The following is an 18,576-nucleotide window of genomic DNA, read 5'->3' on the forward strand; positions in this document are numbered from 1 at the left end:
TTACAAAACTTACCATAAACAGACACGATTGCTAGTGCCATGCCAAGTCATGTTGGGAACTTAGGCAAAAGGAAAAGTCAGAAAGGCTGGTTCTGCCTTTATTGACATTTTTGATATTTTGTTAATTGTGGATTTTGGCATACATTTTGATTTCTTAAAACATAGCACTGATTTTTTTTTTTTTTTTTTTTGAGACAGAGTCTTGCTCTGTCACCTAGGCTGGAGTGCAGTGGTGCAATCATAGCTTACTGCAGCCTCGACCTCCTGGCCTCAAGTGATCCTCTCACCTCAGCCTCCCAAGTAGCTGGAACCACAGGTGCCATTCTCTCTCTCTCTCTCTCTCCTCCCCCTCTCTCTCAGAAATGGGGTCTCACTGTTGCCCAGGCTCATCATGAACTCCTCAAGTGATCCTCCCACCTTTGCCTCCCGAAGTGCTCAATGGCATGAGCCATTGCACCTGGCCTGAAATACTATTTATCTTGATTATTGAGTTTTTTGGTGTTCCTTTAAATTTTGCACCTGAGGCCAGTGCCTCACTCAAGTCATTAGCGCCTGCCCTGATTATTTCCAACATGCAATCCACACCATATCATTAATTCCTCATCAAACGCTCTACTATTACCACTTTACAGTTGCAAAAAGTGAGGCACAACTGTGCCCAATGTCCCAAAGGAACGAGAAGAAAAATCTGAATTTGAACCCCAGCTTCTTCGTTTTTTGGTTCAGAGCCTGCCCAGTATAGCACTACAATAAGCTGAATTTTATAAGTTGGGTTTTGAGTCAAGGAATCAAAATCTTCAGGCTTAAGTCCCATCTCTGCCCCAGAGTCTTCTGAGTCCTCCATTTTCACAGACGTCAGTTGCCCTAGGTGGAACTGGACTTTAATATTCTCAACATCCCTTATTTTTCCCAAAACAGTTTACCAGCTTTTTCTTTCCTGAACCAGGAGTAATCGCAAAAATTGGGAATGCAAAGAAACAGGTACCAGCCCGGACACCTGAACCAACTTGGAGCTCAGGAACCCAGGAGGGGATTGGAGAGAGTGCGGAGACTCCGTGGTCCACAATGAATGCTCCTTCCCCATCCAAAAAAAAAAAAAAAATCCCCTAGCCCAGTTTTTGGGCAGATGCCAGACTTTTATTCTGAAGCGTGGGCCACAACCTATGAGGTAATCTTTGGAGCTTCATTCTGAGGCGGAATCCCATTGGCCAGTTGGGGAAGCCCCTCCCAGGATTCCTGGCGCTCCGCCTTCCCCGAAGCCTATAAAAGCACAGATCCCCGCCTCGGCAGCCACGGGACACCTGCATCTGCCAACAAGACTGGAAGCAGGTGAGGCACACAGAGGGGGAGGCCCGCAGCTGCGTGGGAGGAGGGGTGGTCTGAGGGACATGGGATGCCGGGAATTAGGCTGGTTTGCAGGTCGGCGCATGGACATTTTCCCAGGAACGGACAGAGACGGCGAAGTTTGACGGTCTGGAAAGCAGAGATCAGCGGGGCTGACTGCTTGGGAGGTAAGTTCTGGGGACGTGGTACAGGTTGAGGAGCAGGTATCAGTGCTAGTTGCGACCCCTCCGTGTCTCCCCCTCCCAATGCCATTCTGAAGCTCCCCAGGAAGAAGCTAGGAGGGGAAATAAATTGAGTGGGGGTGGGGTTTCCCAAGAATCGGGGGAACCGAGAACGAAGAGGGGTGGGGGAACCAAGAAAGAGAGAGAGGAAAATCAAGTTTTCTTCAGCACGAGGGACAGCTCTCCCCCGACCGAAGGAGGAGAATGCTATTTATTTCAGCACCAAGTATCCGGACAGCGCCTCTCGAGGGTTCCAAGGAGAGAACCGCGATCTGTTTCAGCACCGGGGCTCAGGACAGTTCCCAGAGGGCTCCGTTTCGGCGCCAGAACCCTGGACAGCTCCCCCAGGTAACGCGAGAGCCCTTTGACCCTGATTTTGCAGGAGGAGGACGAGAGAGGGTGGTGTGAGGTGCCCGGCATTTCTGGAGACCTGCCCCTCATGTAATGGATCTTTAAACAAAGTACTTTCCAGATAAGCACACACAGAAGTCTGCAATTTTCTTTTTTTTTTTATTCGAGACGGAGTCTTGCTCTGTTGCCCAGGCTGGGGTGCAGTGGCACGATCTCGGCTCACTGCAACCTCTGCCTCCCGGGTTCAAGGGATTCTGCTGCCTCAGACTCCCGAGTATCTGGGATTACAGGTACCGCCACCACTCCTGGCTAATTTTTGTATTCTTAGTAGAGACGGGGTTTCACCATGTTGGCCAGGCTGGTCTCAAACTCTTGACCTCGTGATCCGCCCACCTCAGCCTCCCAAAGTGCTGGGATTATAGGTGTGAGTCACCGCACCTGACCCAAGTCCGGAACTTTCAACAGGTAAGATGCCTCACTGGGGTAACAGGTGCCTGCTAAGATGACATTATGGTGTCCCTTCCAGACTTCAGTGAGGAACCTTGTGCCAAGCATTGTACATACAGCATATCATGCCATCTTCAACCCTAGGACATGGGTGTTACTGTGCCCAGGTGACATTTGGGGAACCCAAGGCCCCGAAAAAGGCAGAAAAATAACCCACGCAGGGACTCTCAGCCCACAAGTGAAGCTGTAAGTCAACCCCATCCGTCCAACTCTAAATCCCATGTCTCTGACGTGCCTGGGTGGGAGTTGGGCCCTTGGAGATCAGACCCTGCCTCTCTCCAGGAGAACCGGGAATGGAAAACAGGGAGGCAGCACAGAGGCAGGAAGCCCAGGTGTCACAGCTTGGCTCAGGTGAGAAGGAGGAGCTGGGCAGCGATCTCAGACATGGGGCAGGGGGTGGTGAAGAAGATTAGAGTGGCTATGGTCTAGTGCTGTGTGGAAGACTAGTGATTTTGTTGTTCTGATGTGCTACGACAACAAGTCACAGCCGGCCTCATAGCGCAGACTCCCTTCGACCTTCGCCTTAAATGGGCTGGCCCGTGGGGGAGAACCGGGGAGGTCGGGGAGGAATTGTTTCCACTTGGAGTGCGGGCTGGCTCACTCCAGGGGATACAGGCACAGGCAAGGGAGGGAAGCAAACAAGGACATACATCCTGTGCTCATACAGCCACGGACCATGTATGGGGTTGGTCACATCACTCGGACGCCCCCACAAGCCTGGAGATAGAAAATACCTGACTCGAAACCCAAGACCTCTAACCACCTCATGGCGCTTTCCCGGGGAACTCAATGAGGGAATGGCGTTTAAAGCCCTCCATAGACCAGGGTTCTCAGGGTACTTTTCTATTAAAAAAAAAATTTTTTTTGGCTGGTTGTGGTGGCTCATGCCTGTAATCCCAGCACTTTGGGAGGCTGAGGCAGGTGAACCACTTGAGGCCAGGAATTCAAGACCAGCCTGGACAACATGGTGAAACTCCATTTCTCCTAAAAATATAAAAATTGGGTGTTGTGGATCACGCCTGTAGTCCCAGCTACTCTGGAGGCTGAGGCATAAGAATCCCTTGAACCCAGGAGGCAGAGGCTGCATGACCAAGTTTGCACCACTACACTCCAGCCTGGACAACAGAGAGAGATTCTGTCTCAAAAAACATTTTTTTTTTTTTTGGAAAGACATGGTCTCCTGCCTCAGCCTCTCAAAGTGCCAGGATTACAGGTGTGAGCCACCGAACCCAGCCTAAGGGTACTTTTCAATAAAAGTTCCAGAAGTGGGCTGGGTGTGGGAGCTCACACCTGTAATCCTAACATTCTGGGAGGATGAGATGGGAGGATTGCTTGAGCACAGGAGTTTGAGACCAGCCTGGGCAATATAGTGAGACCCCGTCTCTACAAAAAATTTTTTTGTTTTGTTTTGTTTTGTTTTTGTTTTGTTTTTAATTGGCTGGGTGAGGTGACACATGCCTGTAGTCCCAGCTACTTGGGAGGTGCGAGGAACACTTGAGCCTGGGAGGTCAAGGCTGCAGTGAGCCGTGACTGCACCGCTGCACTCCAGACTGGGCAACAGAACAACACCCTGTATCAAAAAAAAAAAAAAAAAAAAAGTTTCAGAAAAGATTATTTTCCTGTCTGCTACCCATCAGTGTCATGGGCCAATCATAGGACAAGTGTGAACTTGTGCCCGGTGGTGACTTAGGACATCATAAAGGCTCACCTCTTTTGCCAGGTGTGATGGCTCACACTTGTAATCCCAGCACTTTGGGAGGCCAAGGTGGGAGAATAGCTTGAGCTCAGGAGTTCGAGACCAGCCTGGGCAACATAGCAAGACCTCATCTCAATAAAAAAATAAATAATAAATAAAACTCACCCCCAATTCTCTGCAACACCCTAATCGAGTGACAAACTCCACATGGTACCTGTTCTCCAGCCTCAGGGCTTTTGCCTTTGCTGTTCCTGCAGCTTGGACTCCCCCCACCTCCACCCAGAGCTCCCCACAACTGACCCTGCCTTCTTCTGCAAGCTCCATTTCATCAAAGGAAATGATCCTTAGTACCTCACCATTGCCCACGTGAAGTCTGTATTGACATTCTCATAGACCTAGGATATTGTGTCTACAGCACATAGTCCAGTTATTTTCATGTTATCTACTGACAGGTCTATTTGTCTCCCTGTTACACTGTGAGCTCCGTGAGGACAGAAACAATGTTTGTATTTTCACTGCTGTATCCCCAGTGCCTGGTCCAGGGCCCGGCACACAGCAGGCGTACAATAAGCATGTGTTGAATCAATAAAGGCATCAAAGAATAAACCAATACATCAATCAATAAATGAATGAATGGCCTCAGCAAACACAGGAAGATCCTTCTTCTATGTCTCCCCCAGAGAGATACCGGAGAGCGATGGTTGCTGCAGGTGTTTATTGGGGAAGCATAATTGAATTTGTGGACACTTAAGGGCCGGCCAGCCAACTCATAGCCCCAAGAGAGAGAGCCAGGCTCATTTAATTAGCAATTACAAGGCATTGATTCCTTATTCGCTCTGGCAACCCTTGTCTCCCTCCTCAGCCCCAGACAAATGAAATCTTTCTCTCTCTCCCAGGAGGACTGCCTCAGTGGGTCTATTAACAAGCAGAGAAAATGAGATTAGAAGACACCTAAATGCCAGAGGCACTTTATGAATGGGCTGAGCAGAGGGAGGTTCAATGTCTGGGTTAGGTCTAATTGTGGGAGTTTTCCTGGACTATTTAGAATTGCCCCCTGGGAATGCAAGGTCTTTCAGAAAGGAAAAGGCACAGATATTGCCTTTTGGGGTCCTCAGTGGAGGAGGGCATTCTACTATGGGTGTCTCCCAATCACCACAAATTAATCATTTCAAACTGAACACTCAATCTTCTCAGCCCCCAGCTTCCTCCCCCAATGTGCCCATGAATATGACAGTCCTCCTACATGCCCAAGACCCTCCTCTCCTCATCCACTCCCCGTGGTCCCCAAGATGAGTCACTGTGCTCAAGTCCATCCTCTCTCCTCCAGCCCTCCGCCTCCATGACCTCCACCTCACTGCACGTCCCCATCTCCTCACTGTCTCCCCTCCCAGCATACGCACACATGCAGCCTGTTCATTCTCTACACGCAGCGAGAGGACTTTCCAGAACACACATCTGACCAAGTTCCACTCCTGCCTGTCACACTTCCAAGAGCCCTACTGACTGCAGAATAACATTCAAATATCTGGTCGGGAGTGGTGACCACTTTGGGAGGCCAAGGCGGGTGGATCACTTGCACAGGACCACAGACGTGTGCCACCACACCCAGCTAATTTTTATATTTTTTATTTTTAATTTTATATTTTTAGTAGAGATGGAGTTTCACCATGTTGGCCAGGCTGGTCTTGAACTCCTGACCTCAAGTGATCCACCCGCCTCAGCCTCCCAAAGTGCTGGGATTACAGGCATGAGTCACCGCACCGGCCTAATTTTTTTTCAGAGCCTCGCTCTGTTGCCGAGGCTGGAGTGCAGTGGCACCATCTCGGTTCACTGCAACCTCTGCCTCCTGGTTTCAAGCGATTCTCTTGGCTCAGCCTCTCGAGCAGCTGGGATTATAGGCATGCACCACCACACCCAGCTAATTTTTGTATTTTTAGTAGAGGTGGGGGTCCTGCCGTTTTGGCACAGTTGGTCTTGAACTCCTAACCTCAAGTGATCCGCCCACCTCGGCTTCCCAAAGTGCTGGGATTACAGGCACGAGCCACTGTGCCTGGCCCTTATCCTTCTCCCTCCCTCCCTCCCTCCCTCCCTCCCTCCTTCCCTTCCTCCCTCCCTCCCTTCCTCCCTTCCTTCCTTCCTTCCTTCCTTCCTTCCTTCCTTCCTTCCCTCCCTCCCTCCCTCCCTCCTTCCCTCTTTCTCTCTCTCTCTCTCTCTCTCTCTCTTTCTGACAGAGTTTTACTCTTGGTTGCCCAGGCTGGAGTGCAATGGCATGATCTCAGCTCACCACAACCTCCACCTCCCGGGTTCAAGCGATTCTCCTGCCTCAGCCTCCCGAGTAGCTGGGATTAAAGGTATGCACAACCACGCCCGGTTAATTTTGTATTTTTAGTAGAGACAGGGTTTCTCTATGTTGGTCAGGCTGCTCGTGAACTCCAGACCTCAGGTGATCTGCTCACCTCGGCCTCCCAAAGTGCTGGGATTATAGACGGGAGCCACCGCACCCGGTCGGCCCTTATTGATTCTTATTAAAGCCACACTCACCTTTTATTTCCCCCCAAAGACCCCTGGGAGCCCTCAGTTTTTCCTGGCAGTTTCATCTTCGTACCCTCCTCCTCCTCACACACATGCCTAGCTCAGTGCTGGCATCCAGTATTCACTTTGGGTATAAATGCTTGTGCCTGAACCCATCACCTTCATCAGACACAGAATCCTGGAGGCCACACACCCCTGTAAAGATGAGCCATCAGCCGGGCGCGGTGGCTCACGCCTGTAATCCCAGCACTTTGGGAGGCTGAGACGGGCGGATCATGAGGTCAGGAGATCGAGACCATCCTGGATAACACGGTGAAACCACGTCTCTACTAAAAAAATACAAAAAAACTAGCCAGGCGAGGTGGTGGGCACCTGTAGTCCCAGCTACTCGGGAGGCTGAGGCAGGAGAATGGCGGGAACCCGGGAGGCGGAGCTTGCAGTGAGCTGAGATCCGGCCACTGCACTCCAGCCTGGGCGACAGAGCGAGACTCCGTCTCAAAAAAAAAAAAAAAAAAAAAGATGATCCATCACCCACGGAGGCCCCACCAACTTACCACCTTCTCCCAGCCACCCCCAAGGACCCAGCTTGCAGCTGCCTACCCAATGGCTTTAGAAACTAAAAAAGGTGAATGAGTTTCCATCCCTGACCTCCTGGGCTTTGCTGTTATGGCTGGTTAACTTGACAGAAGAACACATTATACTTCATTTCGTGCTGTTGTCTTGTTGGAAAAAAAAGTGGCAGCTGGGTGCCGTGGTGCACATTGTAGTCACAGCCACTTAGGAGGAGAATTGCTTGAGCACAGGAGTCAAAGGCTACACTGAGCTATGATTGCCCCCCTACACTCCAACCTGAGCAACAGAACAAGACTCTCTTAAAAAATATGTGAGAGGCCACGTGCAGTGGCTCACGTCTGTAATCCCAGCACTTTGGGAGGCCGAGGCAGGCGGATCACGAGGTCAAGAGATCAAGACTATCCTGGCTAACACGATGAAATCCCGTCTCTACTAAAAATACAAAAATTAGCCGGGCATGGTAGTGGGCACCTGTAGTCCCAGCTACTCGGGAGGCTGAGGCAGGAGAATGGCATGAACCCAGGAGGCGGAGCTTGCAGTGAGCCGAGATCGCACCACGGCACTCCAGCCTGGGCGATAGAGCGAGACTCCGTCTCAGAAAAAAAAAAAAAAAAGTGAGAGAGATCCCCTTCTACCCCGGCCATAGAGCAATTAAATTATGATTGTAATCACCCAGAGTTAAGTGTCAGAATCCACAGGTTAGCCAGGTGCAATGTCTCATGTCCTGTCATCCCAGTTGCCCAGGAGGCTGAGGTGGGAAGATGGCTTGAGGCCAGGAGTTTCAGACCAGTTTGAGTCTTACTATGTTGCTCACAACCCTCTCTTAAAAAAGAAAGGGGAGGCTGGGCATGGTGGCTCATGCCTGTAATTCCAGCACTTTGGGAGGCCAAGGCAGGTGGATCACCTGAGGTCAGGAGTTTGAGACCAGCCTGGCCAACATAGTGAAACCTGGATCTATTAAAAATACAAAAATTAAGGCCGGGTGCGGTGGCTCATGCCTGTAATCCCAGCACTTTGGGAGGCTGATGAAACCTTGTCTCTATTAAAAATATAAAAAATTAGCCGGGCATGGTGGGAGGTGCCTGTGGTCCCAGCTGCTGCGGATACTGAGGCAGAAGAATGGCATAAACCCAGGAGACGGAGCTTGCAGTGAGCTGAGACGGCGCCACTGCACTCCAGCCTGGGCGACAGAGCGAGACTCCATCTCAAAAAAAAAAAAAAAAAAAAATTAGCCAAGGGTGGTGGCACATACCTGTAATCCCAGCTACTTGAGAGGCTGCGGTGGGAGGATTGCTTGAACCAGGAAGGCAGAGGTTACAGTGAGCCAAGATTGTGCCCCTGCGCCCTGGCCTGAGCAACAGCGAGACTCTGCTTCAAAAAAAAAAAAGAAAAAAAGAAAAAAAAAAAGCAGTTACTCCTCATTCTTCTTCCCACACTCCAGCACCTGGCAACTATTTACCTGATTTCTGTCTCTCTGGATTGGCCTGTTCTGGACATGTCATAGAAATGGGATCACACACTGTATAGCCTTTTGTGTCTGGCTTCTCTCACCTGAGCCTGACGTCCTCAAGGTTCTTGCTGTAGCCTGTGTTAGAGCCTCATTGCTTTTCATGGCTGAGTCATATTTCCGTTGCATGGATATACCACATTTTCCTTATTCAGACACTGTTCATGGCTTTAGACACATGATCTCCTGCGAGGTTGGTAGTCTTATTGCACCCTGTTTTGCAGGAGAGGAAACTGAGGCCCAGAGAGGTCAAGCAAGCTGCTTGAGGTTGCACAGCTGCTGGTGGTGTAGCCAGGATTCCAATCCAGGCAGTTTCATCTAGGGTCTGCAAGTTGAACCCCTACCTTCTACCCCTCTAACAGTTCAGTATTCAGAAACAATGTAGCAATTATTATCATTTTTTTAAAGATGGAGTCTCACTCTGTTGCCCAGGCTGGAGTGCAATGGTGTAATCTCGGCCCACTGGAACTTCTGCCAACCGGGTTCAAGCGATTATCCTGCCTCAGCCTCCCGAGTAGCTGGGATTACAGGCACCCATCATCAGGCTCAGCTAATTTTTGTATTTTTAATAGAGACGAGGTTTCACCATGTTGACCAGGCTGGTCTTCAACTGCTGACCTCGAGTGATCTGTCTGCCTTGGCCTCCCAAAGTTCTGGGATTATGGGCGTGAACCACCATGCCCAGCCCAATCCAGGCAGTTTGATGCACAGTCTGCAAGTTGAACCCCTACCTTCCACCCCTCTAACAGTTTGGTATTCAGAGACAATGTGGCAATTATAATGTATCTCTCTGTCATTTTCCCAGGAAAGGATGCCAAGACGCAGACAGGAGCTTGTGGCGGTCACCCAGCGAATCGTCCCCAGCTAGGGCTGGAACTGAAGACTCAGGCTTGGGGAGGAGTCAGTTCAGAAACCTTGAGGGTCTTCTCTGACGCCTGCCTGGCTCCCTTGCGTATGTTTTGGAGAAGTTTTTTGTAGGGAGGCAAGTGAGGGAAGAGGGCAGAACTAAAACGCTGCAATATTCAAGGGCTCAAACGGTGGTTGCCTCCCACCAGGGAGGGCAGGGGGCTGCCAGAGAGAACCTTGGTTATTTCCTGCACCTTAATGGGTCCTTCCTAAGAGAGTGGCTTTGGTTTCCATGACAACAAGCCGGCAGCATCAGAGCAAGATGGTGGAGTCTCCTCCCCCGACCCACATCTGGTTCTGGAATTTCTATCCCTGTCATTCCAAATCGCAGGAATCCAGCTGTGGCTCAGCCCAAGACCAGAGTGGGCAGCCGGGCAGTGGACAGCGTTCCTTCTCTGTGGCCTGGCAGGCAGGAGGACCTCTGGCCCTGCCCCACGCGGGTAAGGAAGAGATGAATGGACAGACATAGCGTATGCCGGGCCTGGCACAGTGGCTTACGCCTGTAATCCCAGCACTTTGGAAGGCTGAGGCAGGCGGATCACTTGAGGCCAAGAGTTTGAGACCAGCCTGGCCAACATGGTGAAACACCATCTCTACTAAAAATACAAAAACAGCCGGGCGCGGTGGCTTAAGCCTGTAATCCCAGCACTTTGGGAGGCTGAGATGGGCGGATAACGAGTTCAGGAGATCGAGACCATCCTGGCTAACACGGTGAAACCCCGTCTCTACTAAAAAAAAAAAAATACAAAAAACTAGCCGGGCGAGGTGGCGGGCGCCTGTAGTCCCAGCTACTCGGGAGGCTGAGGCAGGAGAATGGCGGGAACCCGGGAGGTAGAGCTTGCAGTGAGCTGAGATCCGGCCACTGCACTCCAGCCTGGGCGACAGAGCCAGACTCCGTCTCAAAAAAAAAAAAAAACAAAAAAACTAGCCAGGTATGATGGCACGTGACTGTAATCCCAGCTACTTGAGAGGCTGAGGCAGGAGAATGGCTTGAATCTGGGAGGTGGAGGTTGCAGTGAGCTGAGATTGTGCTATTGCACTCCAGCCTGGGCAACAAGAGTGAAACTCTGTCTCGAGGAAAAAAAAAAAAAAAAAAAAAGCTACAGCCAAGAAGGGAGCAGTGGGTCACGCCTGTAATCCCAGCACTTTGGGAACCCAAGGAGGGATGATTGCTTGAGGCCAGGAGTTCAAGATCAGCCTGGGCAACATGGCAAGACCATGTCTCACCAATAAGTAAATGAATAAAAAATTAGTTGGGTGTGGTGGCACTTGCCTGTTATCCTACTTGGGAGGCTGAGGAAGGAGGATTGCTTGAGCCCTGGAGCAGGAGGCTGCAGTGAGCCATGACTGTGCCACTGCACTCCAGCCTGGGTGAGAGAACAAGCCCCTGTCTCAAAATAACAGCAACAAAACAAACAAGCAAAACAAAACAAGACAAAAAAAACTCTACAGCTAACAGCACACTTAAGGGTACAAGACTGAATGCTTTCCCCCTAGAATGGGACTAAGACAGAGACGTCCAGCTCTGTCCCCCAGGCTGGAGTGCAGGGGTGTGATCTCAGCTCACTGCAACCTCCACCTCCTGGGTTCAAGCAATTATCATGTCCCAGCCTCCCATGTAGCTGAAATTACAGGCGTGCACCACCACACCTGGCTAATTATTGGCAGGTAATTTTAGTAGAGACAAGGTTTCGACATGTTGGTCAGGCTGGTCTCAAACTCCTGGCCTCAAGTGATCCACCCGCCTCAGTTTTCCAAAGTGCTGGGATAACAGAGCCACTGTGTCCAGCCGACTCTCATATTTTCTTCCTTTTCTTTTTTTTTTTTTTTTTTTTTTTTTGAGACGGAGTCTCGCTCTGTCCCCCAGGCTGGAGTGCAGTGGCCGGATCTCAGCTCACTGCAAGCTCCACCTCCCGGGTTCCCGCCATTCTCCTGCCTCAGCCTCCCGAGTAGCTGGGACTACAGGCGCCCGCCACCGCTCCCGGCTAATTTTTGTATTTTTTTAGTAGAGACGGGGTTTCACGTGTTAGCCAGGATGGTCTCGATCTCCTGACCTCGTGATCCACCCACCTCGGCCTCCCAAAGTGCTGGGATTACAGGCTTGAGCCACCGCGCCCGGCCTTCTTTTTTCTTTTTTGAGACAAAGTCTCACTCTGTCGCCCAGACTGAAATGCAGTGGCGCTATCTGGGCTCACTGCAACCTCCACCTCCTGGGTTCAAGTGATTCTCATGCCTCAGGCTCCCGAGTAGCTGGGGTTACAGGTGCCCACCACCACGCCTGGCTACGTTTTGTATTTTAGTAGAGATGAGGTTTTACCATGTTGGCCAGGCTGGTCTCAAGCTCCTGACTTCAGGTGATCTACCTGTCTCAGCCTCCCAAAGTGCTGGAATTACAGGCAAGAGCCACCGCGCCCAGCCGCCACTTCTATTCAATATTGTATTGGAAGTTCTAGCCAGAGCATGAGAAAAAAACAAAAAATAGGCCCGGCACAGTGGCTCATGCCTGTAATCCCAGCACTTTGGGAGGCCGAGGCGGGAAGATCACAAGGTCAGGAGATCGAGACCATCCTGGCTAACACGGTGAAACCCCGTCTCTACTAAAAATACAAAAAAATTAACCGTACACGGTAGTCCCAGCTACTAGGGAAGCTGAGGCAGGAGAATGGCGTGAACCCGGTATGCGGAGCTTGCAGTAAGCCGAGATCCCACCACTCCACTCCAGCCTGGGTGACAGAGCGAGACTCCGTCTCAAAAAAAAAAAGAAAAAGGAAAAAACAAAGAGTAAAGGCATCCACATTGCAAAGAAGTAAAATTGTGTTTACTCATGGGTCCTGTGGTTGTCTATGTAGAAAATCCTACAGAATCTACAAAAGGTTGCAGGCTCCAAGAACAATATAAAACATTAATTGTATTTCTATATACTAGTAACAATCTTTCAGAAACTGAAATTAGGCTGGGCGCGGTGACTCATGCCTATAATCCCAGCACTTTGGGAGGCCGAGGTGGGTGGATCATGAGGTTAGTAGATCGAGACCATCCTGGCTAACGCGGTGAAACCCCATCTCTACTAAAAATACAAAAAATTAGCCAGGCGTGGTGGCGGCGCCTGTAGTCCCAGCTACTTGGGAGGCTGAGGCAGGAGAATCACTTGAATCGGGGAGGCGGAGGTTGCAGTGAGCTGAGATCGTGCCACTGCACTCCAACCTGGGTGACAGAGCAAGACTCCATCTCAAAAATATAAAATTAATAATAATAAAATCCACAAACATCTGTTTTATTGTGAAGATCCGATTCTCTCCCTTGAAAGTGGGCTAGATTTGGCAAATACGATGTGGCAGAAGTGACCCTGTGACTTCTGAGGCTGCGCAATAAGAGGTGATACTATACAGCTGCTGCCTGTTTCTCTCTCTGGGTGCTTGCTCCTGGGACCCAGCAGCCATCTTGTAAGGAAGCTCAAGCTACAATGAGGAGTTCCCACCGGCAGTCCCAGTTGCGGTTCTTCAAGATGACTCCAACCTCAGCCTCCTTACGACGTGAACCACATAAGAACCGCCCCCAGTGAGAACTGTCTAGCAGAGTCCACTCTCAGAACCATGACAAGTAATAATAAGAGGTTGTTGTTTATGTCACTAACCTTGAGGTTGTTTGTTAAGTCAACTTACGTATCGAGAGCAATCTGGAGCATTTCTTTCTTCCAAATCTCTACCTACAAAAAAAATCCCTGTCCAGGCTGGGCGTGGTGGCTCACGCCTGTAATCTCAGCACTTTGGGAGGCTGAGGTGGGCGGATTACGAGGCAGGAGATCGAAACCATCCTGGCTAACACGGTGAAACCTCGTCTCTATTAAAAATATAAAAAATTAGCCGGGCGTGGTGGCGTACGCCTATAGTCCCAGCTACTCGGGAGGCTGAGGCTGGAGAATGGTGTGAACCTGGGAGATGGAGCTTGCAGTGAGCCGAGATCACGCCACTCCACTCCAGCCTGGGTGACAGAGCAATACTCCATCTCAAAAAAAAAAAAAAAAAAAAAAAAAAAAAAAAAAAAAAAAAAAAAAAAAAAAGGCCGGGCGCGGTGGCTCAAGCCTGTAATCCCAGCACTTTGGGAGGCCGAGATGGGCGGATCACAAGGTCAGGAGATCGAGACCATCCTGGCTAACCCGGTGAAACCCCGTCTCTACTAAAAAATACAAAAAAAAAAAAACTAGCCGGGTGTGGTGGCAGGCGCCTGTAGTCCCAGCTGCTTGGGAGGCTGAGGCAGGAGAATGGCGTGAACCCGAAAGGTGGAGCTTGCAGTGAGCTGAGATCCAGCCACTGCACTCCAGTTTGGGCGACAGAGCAAGACTCCGTCTCAAAAAAAAAAAAAAAAAAATCCCGGTCCATATGTCCATACTCAAATACTAGCCTCGTCCATGAAGTATCTCCCAGCTTCCTCCTTTCCTCTCCAGCCAGATACAATTCATTCATTCTCCGGCTCCCGCATCCCCAGCCACACAGTCTAACTTGAGTTATTCTCCTCCCATCAGACTCTGGGCTCTTGAGAACATCTGCTTGTTTACTGCTATATAACCAGGATCCAGCACACAGCCCAGCACATAGCAGGTGCTAAGAATATAAATAGATGTGGCTGAATGTATAAATGAATGAAGAAATGAAACAAAGATACATACTAATGCCTTCAGGCTGTACTACATTATATAAATCTATCTAGTCCCTTCAGGGAGTGGGAGACACACTGAGACTGTTTCTTAGAAACTAAACCATGTCATATTTTCCCAATGAACAGACAGTTCCCCGGAGAGGAAACAGACATTGTAAACAAACTCTTGGGGAACTGTGTGATTTGGTTAGTAATTATAGACAGGCAAATTAAAGCTACCAGCTAGCACGTGGCACGATTCCAGTTACTATTACTGCACCACAGATGACCTCAAAATGTTCAGGCTTAAAACAATCATCATGGCTGGGTGGAGTGGCTCACGCCTGTAATCCTAGCACTTTGGGAGGCCGAGGTGGGCGGATTGCTTGAGCTCAGGAGTTCGAGACCAGCCTGGGCAACATAGTGAAACACTGTCTCTACACAAAAATACAAAAATTAGCTGGGCATGGTGGCACAGGCCTGTAGTCCCAGGTACTTGGAAAGCTGAGGTGGGAGAATCGCTTGAACCCAGGAGGCAGAGGTTGCACTGAGCTGAGATTGCACCACTGCACTCCAGCCTGGGCAACAGAGACAGATCCTGTCTTTTTTTTTGAAATAATTTTCTTATATGTTATGGATTCTGTAGGTCAGGAATTTGGGGCAGGGCTCCACTGGGAAAGTAGCCATTTGCCGAAGCCAAGGAGAGAGGCCTCAAGATAAATCAATCTTGCCCATATCTTTTTTTTTTTAATTATTATTATACTTTAAGTTCTAGGGTACATGTGCACAACGTGCAGGTTTGTTACATATGTATACATGTGCCATGTTGGTATGCTGCACCCATCAACTCGTCAGCACCCATCAACTCGTCATTTACATCAGTTATAACTCCCAACACCATCCCTCCCCCCTCCCCCCTCTTTCTTTTTTTTAAGTCAGAGTCTTGCTCTGTCACCCAGGCTGGAGTGCAGTGGTGCAATCATAGCTCACTGCAGCCTCGATCTCCTTGGGTCAAGATCCTCCCACCTCAGCCTCTCAAAGAACTGGGATCACAGGTGTACATCACTGTACCTGGCTAACTTTTTAAATTTTTTCATAGAGACAAGGTCTCGCTGCATTGCCCACACTAGTCTCGACCTCCTGGACTCAAGCAATCTTCTCATATCAGCCTCTCAAGAAGGTGGGACTGCAGGCGTGCCCTACCATACTCAGATCATTCTGCCCATATCTTGATCTTGAACTTCTAGGCTCCAGAAATGTGGAAAAATAACTTTCTGTGTTTAAGCCACTCAACCTGTGATATTTAGCTAACTAATACACTTACTCCTCTTCTCTTTCCTTTTCTTTTCTTTCTTTTTTTTTTTTTTTTTTTTTCAGATGGAATCTCGCTCTATGGCCCAGGCTGAAGTGCAGTGGCGTGATCTTGGCTCACTATAACCTCTGCCTCCCAGGTTCAAGCAATTATCCTGTTTCAACCTCCTGAGTAGCTGGGACTGCAGGCACGCACCACCATGCCCAGCTAATTTTTGTATTTTTAGTAGAGACAGGGTTTCACCATGTTGGCCAGGGTGGTCTTGATCTCTTGATCTTGTGATCTGCCTGCCTCGGCCTCCCAAAGTGCTGTGATTACAGGCACATGCCACCATGCACAGCTGATTTTTGTATTTTTAGTAGAGATGGGGTTTCACCATGTTGGCCAGCATGGTCTCGAACTCCTGACCTTGTTATCCACCCGCCTCGGCCTCCCAAAGTGCTGGGATTACAGGCATGAGCTACCGCACCCAGCCGAGACCAGTGTTCTCAGTGAAGTAACTCAGTAATGAAAAACCAAATACTGTGTATTCTCACTTATAAGTGGGAGCTAAGCTATGGGTTTGCAAAGGCATACAGAGTAATATAATGGGTGGGACACAGTGACTCACACCTGGAATCGCAGCACTTTGGGAGGAGAAGGAGGGAGGACCATTTGAACTCAGGAGTTTGAGAACAGCCTGGGTAATGTAGCAAGACCCCACATCTAAAAAAAAAAAATTAGGCCAGGCATGGTGGCTTACACCTGTAATCCCAGCACTTTGGGAGGCCGAGTCAGGTGGATTCCGAGATCAGGAGATCGAGACAATCCTGGCTAACATGGTGAAACCCCGTCTCTACTAAAAGTACAAAAAAATTGGCATGGTGGCAAGCACCTGTAGTCTCAGCTACTTGGGAGGCTGAGGCAGGAGAATGGTGTGAACCCGGGAGGTGGAGCTTGCAGTGAACTGAGATCATGCTACTGCACTCTAGCCTGGGCAATAGAGTGAGACTCCATCTCAAAAAAAAAAAAAAAAAATTAGCTGGGTGTTGTGGCACCTGCCTTTAGTCCCATTTACTCAGTAGGCTGAGGCGGGAGGGTCACTTGAGCTCAGGAGTTCAAGCCTGCAGTGAGCTATGATTGCACCACTGCACTCCAGCCTGGACAACAGAGCAAGACCTTATCTCAAAAAATAAATAAAAATAAATAAAATGGTATAATGGACAGTGGAACTCAGAAGTGAGGAGAGAGTGGAGAGTGAGGGATAAAAAGCTACACACCGGGGCCAGACACTGTGGCTCACACCTGTAATCCCAGCACTTTGGGAGGCGGAGGTGGGTGGATCACCTGAGGTCAGGAGTTTGAGACCAGCCTGGCCAACATGGTGAAACCTGTCTCTACTCAAAATACAAAAATTAGCCAGGCATGGTGGCAGGTGCCTGTAATCACAGCTACTTGGGAGGCTGAGGCAGGAGAATCACTTGAGCCCAGCAGCTGGAGGTTGCAGTGAGCTGAGATTGCGCCACTGCACTCCAGCCTGGGCAATAGAGCAAGACTCTGCCTCAAAAAAAAAAAAAAAGAAAAAAGAAAAAAAAGAAAGAAAGAAAGAAAAGAAAAAAAGCAGAACAAGAAAACTGCATATTGGGTACAATGTACTGTACTTGGGTGATCTGTGCACTAAAACCTCATGCTTCACCACTATCCAATTCATCCATGTCACCAAAAACAACTTGTGCTCCAAAAGCTATTGAAATTTTTAAAATGTTTTTTTAAGGGTCTGTTTTGTTTTATTTTGCTCCCGCAGACACGCAATATCCTCTCAGTAAATATTTATGGAATAAATAAATCTGTCTCATCTTTCTTTGGCATTGCTATGATGGGGTCTATTTTGTCTTTTTCTCTATTCATCCGAGTGTTTAAAATATTTTTTCATTAGGAAAAAAAAAAAACGGAAGGCACCTTAGGATGAAAGCACCCCCACCTCCCGACCCCCAGTGGGGTTTGGCACGTCCCTCGCTGTCCCCATCACCTCCCCAGCCCGTGCAGGTGGCCTGGCCGTGGCTCTGCACGGGCAGTCGCGTTTAGGCGGCGCTGCAGCTAATGACACCCCGCTGTGTGTGCCTGGCTGGCAGCCCGAGATGTGCCTGTGCATGGCATGGGGACGTTTGCAAGCCTGGAGCCTGGCGCGGGGGCGGGTAGCGGGAGAACAGGCACGCAGATGGCAGAGGGGCTGCGGCGGAGACGCTCGCCTGGCGTGGGCCACAGTCACGACCCGATCGTAGCCCCCACTGTGTCTCTTCATAGTTGCATCCTTGGAAACCGGTGGGGCCGCAGGAAAAAAATTTAAAAATCAGATGAAAGAAAAGAAAGCAGTGGAGACCTCCAGAATGAGCCAGCGCCGCAGCGCTGTAGTCAGGGTGGTGCTGTGGTTAGAATGTGCTTCCTGGGGTGCTGCCTTTATTCATTCCACAGATATTTATTATTATTATTATTATTATTATTATTTATGTATTTTCATTTTTTATTTTATTTTATTTTATTTTATTTTTGAGACGGAGTCTCCCTCTGTCACCCAGGCTGGAGTGCAGTGGTGCAATCTCGGCTCACCACAACCTCTGCCTCCCAGGTTCAAGCGATTCATGTGCCTCAGCCTCCCAGGTAGCTGGGATTACCGGCATGCACCACCATGCCTGGTTAATTTTTTTTTTTTTTTTTTTTTTTTTGAGACGGAGTCTCGCTCTGTCGCCCAGGCTGGAGTGCAGTGGCCGGATCTCAGCTCACTGCAAGCTCCGCCTCCCGGGTTCACGCCATTCTCCTGCCTCAGCCTCCCGAGTAGCTGGGACTACAGGCGCCCGCCACCTCGCCCGGCTAGTTTTTTGTATTTTTTAGTAGAGACGGGGTTTCACCGTGTTAGCCAGGATGGTCTCGATCTCCTGACCTAGTGATCCGCCCGTCTCGGCCTCCCAAAGTGCTGGGATTACAGGCTTGAGCCACCGCGCCCGGCCGCCTGGTT

General features: G+C 49.7%; 1 protein-coding gene across 4 annotated transcripts; it reads left to right on the forward strand.

The window, feature by feature from the left end:
- The first annotated feature begins 1,263 nt into the window (after positions 1–1,263).
- Positions 1,264–10,199, forward strand: LOC105485110 (putative uncharacterized protein encoded by MIR7-3HG). 4 transcript variants are annotated; one of them, XM_011747311.3, is made up of 5 exons: positions 1,264–1,511; positions 1,786–1,913; positions 2,443–2,609; positions 2,706–2,774; positions 9,537–10,199. In XM_011747311.3, the coding sequence occupies exons 1-5, from the start codon at positions 1,394–1,396 to the stop codon at positions 9,661–9,663; spliced, it is 609 nt and encodes a 202-aa protein (XP_011745613.2). In that variant the 5' UTR covers positions 1,264–1,393; the 3' UTR covers positions 9,664–10,199. The 4 variants fall into 4 exon arrangements, with proteins under 4 accessions (XP_011745613.2, XP_011745609.2, XP_011745641.2 ...); XM_011747307.3 differs by lacking the exon at positions 9,537–10,199 and adding an exon at positions 4,377–4,729; XM_011747339.3 differs by lacking the exon at positions 9,537–10,199 and adding an exon at positions 4,572–4,729.
- The last annotated feature ends 8,377 nt before the right edge of the window (positions 10,200–18,576 follow it).

This window comes from Macaca nemestrina, chromosome 20 (assembly GCF_043159975.1).
Source record: "Macaca nemestrina isolate mMacNem1 chromosome 20, mMacNem.hap1, whole genome shotgun sequence".
In the NCBI taxonomy this organism is placed as follows: Eukaryota; Metazoa; Chordata; class Mammalia; order Primates; family Cercopithecidae; genus Macaca; species Macaca nemestrina.

Bases quoted from the DNA above. Each gene is read 5' to 3' on its own strand.
- LOC105485110 (XM_011747311.3), top strand. From the start codon at position 1,394: ATGCCGGGAATTAGGCTGGTTTGCAGGTCGGCGCATGGACATTTTCCC. The intron at 2,610-2,705 runs GTAAGTCAACCC...GCCTCTCTCCAG, and splicing joins CTCAGCCCACAAGTGAAGCT to GAGAACCGGGAATGGAAAAC. The intron at 2,775-9,536 runs GTGAGAAGGAGG...TCATTTTCCCAG, and splicing joins GGTGTCACAGCTTGGCTCAG to GAAAGGATGCCAAGACGCAG.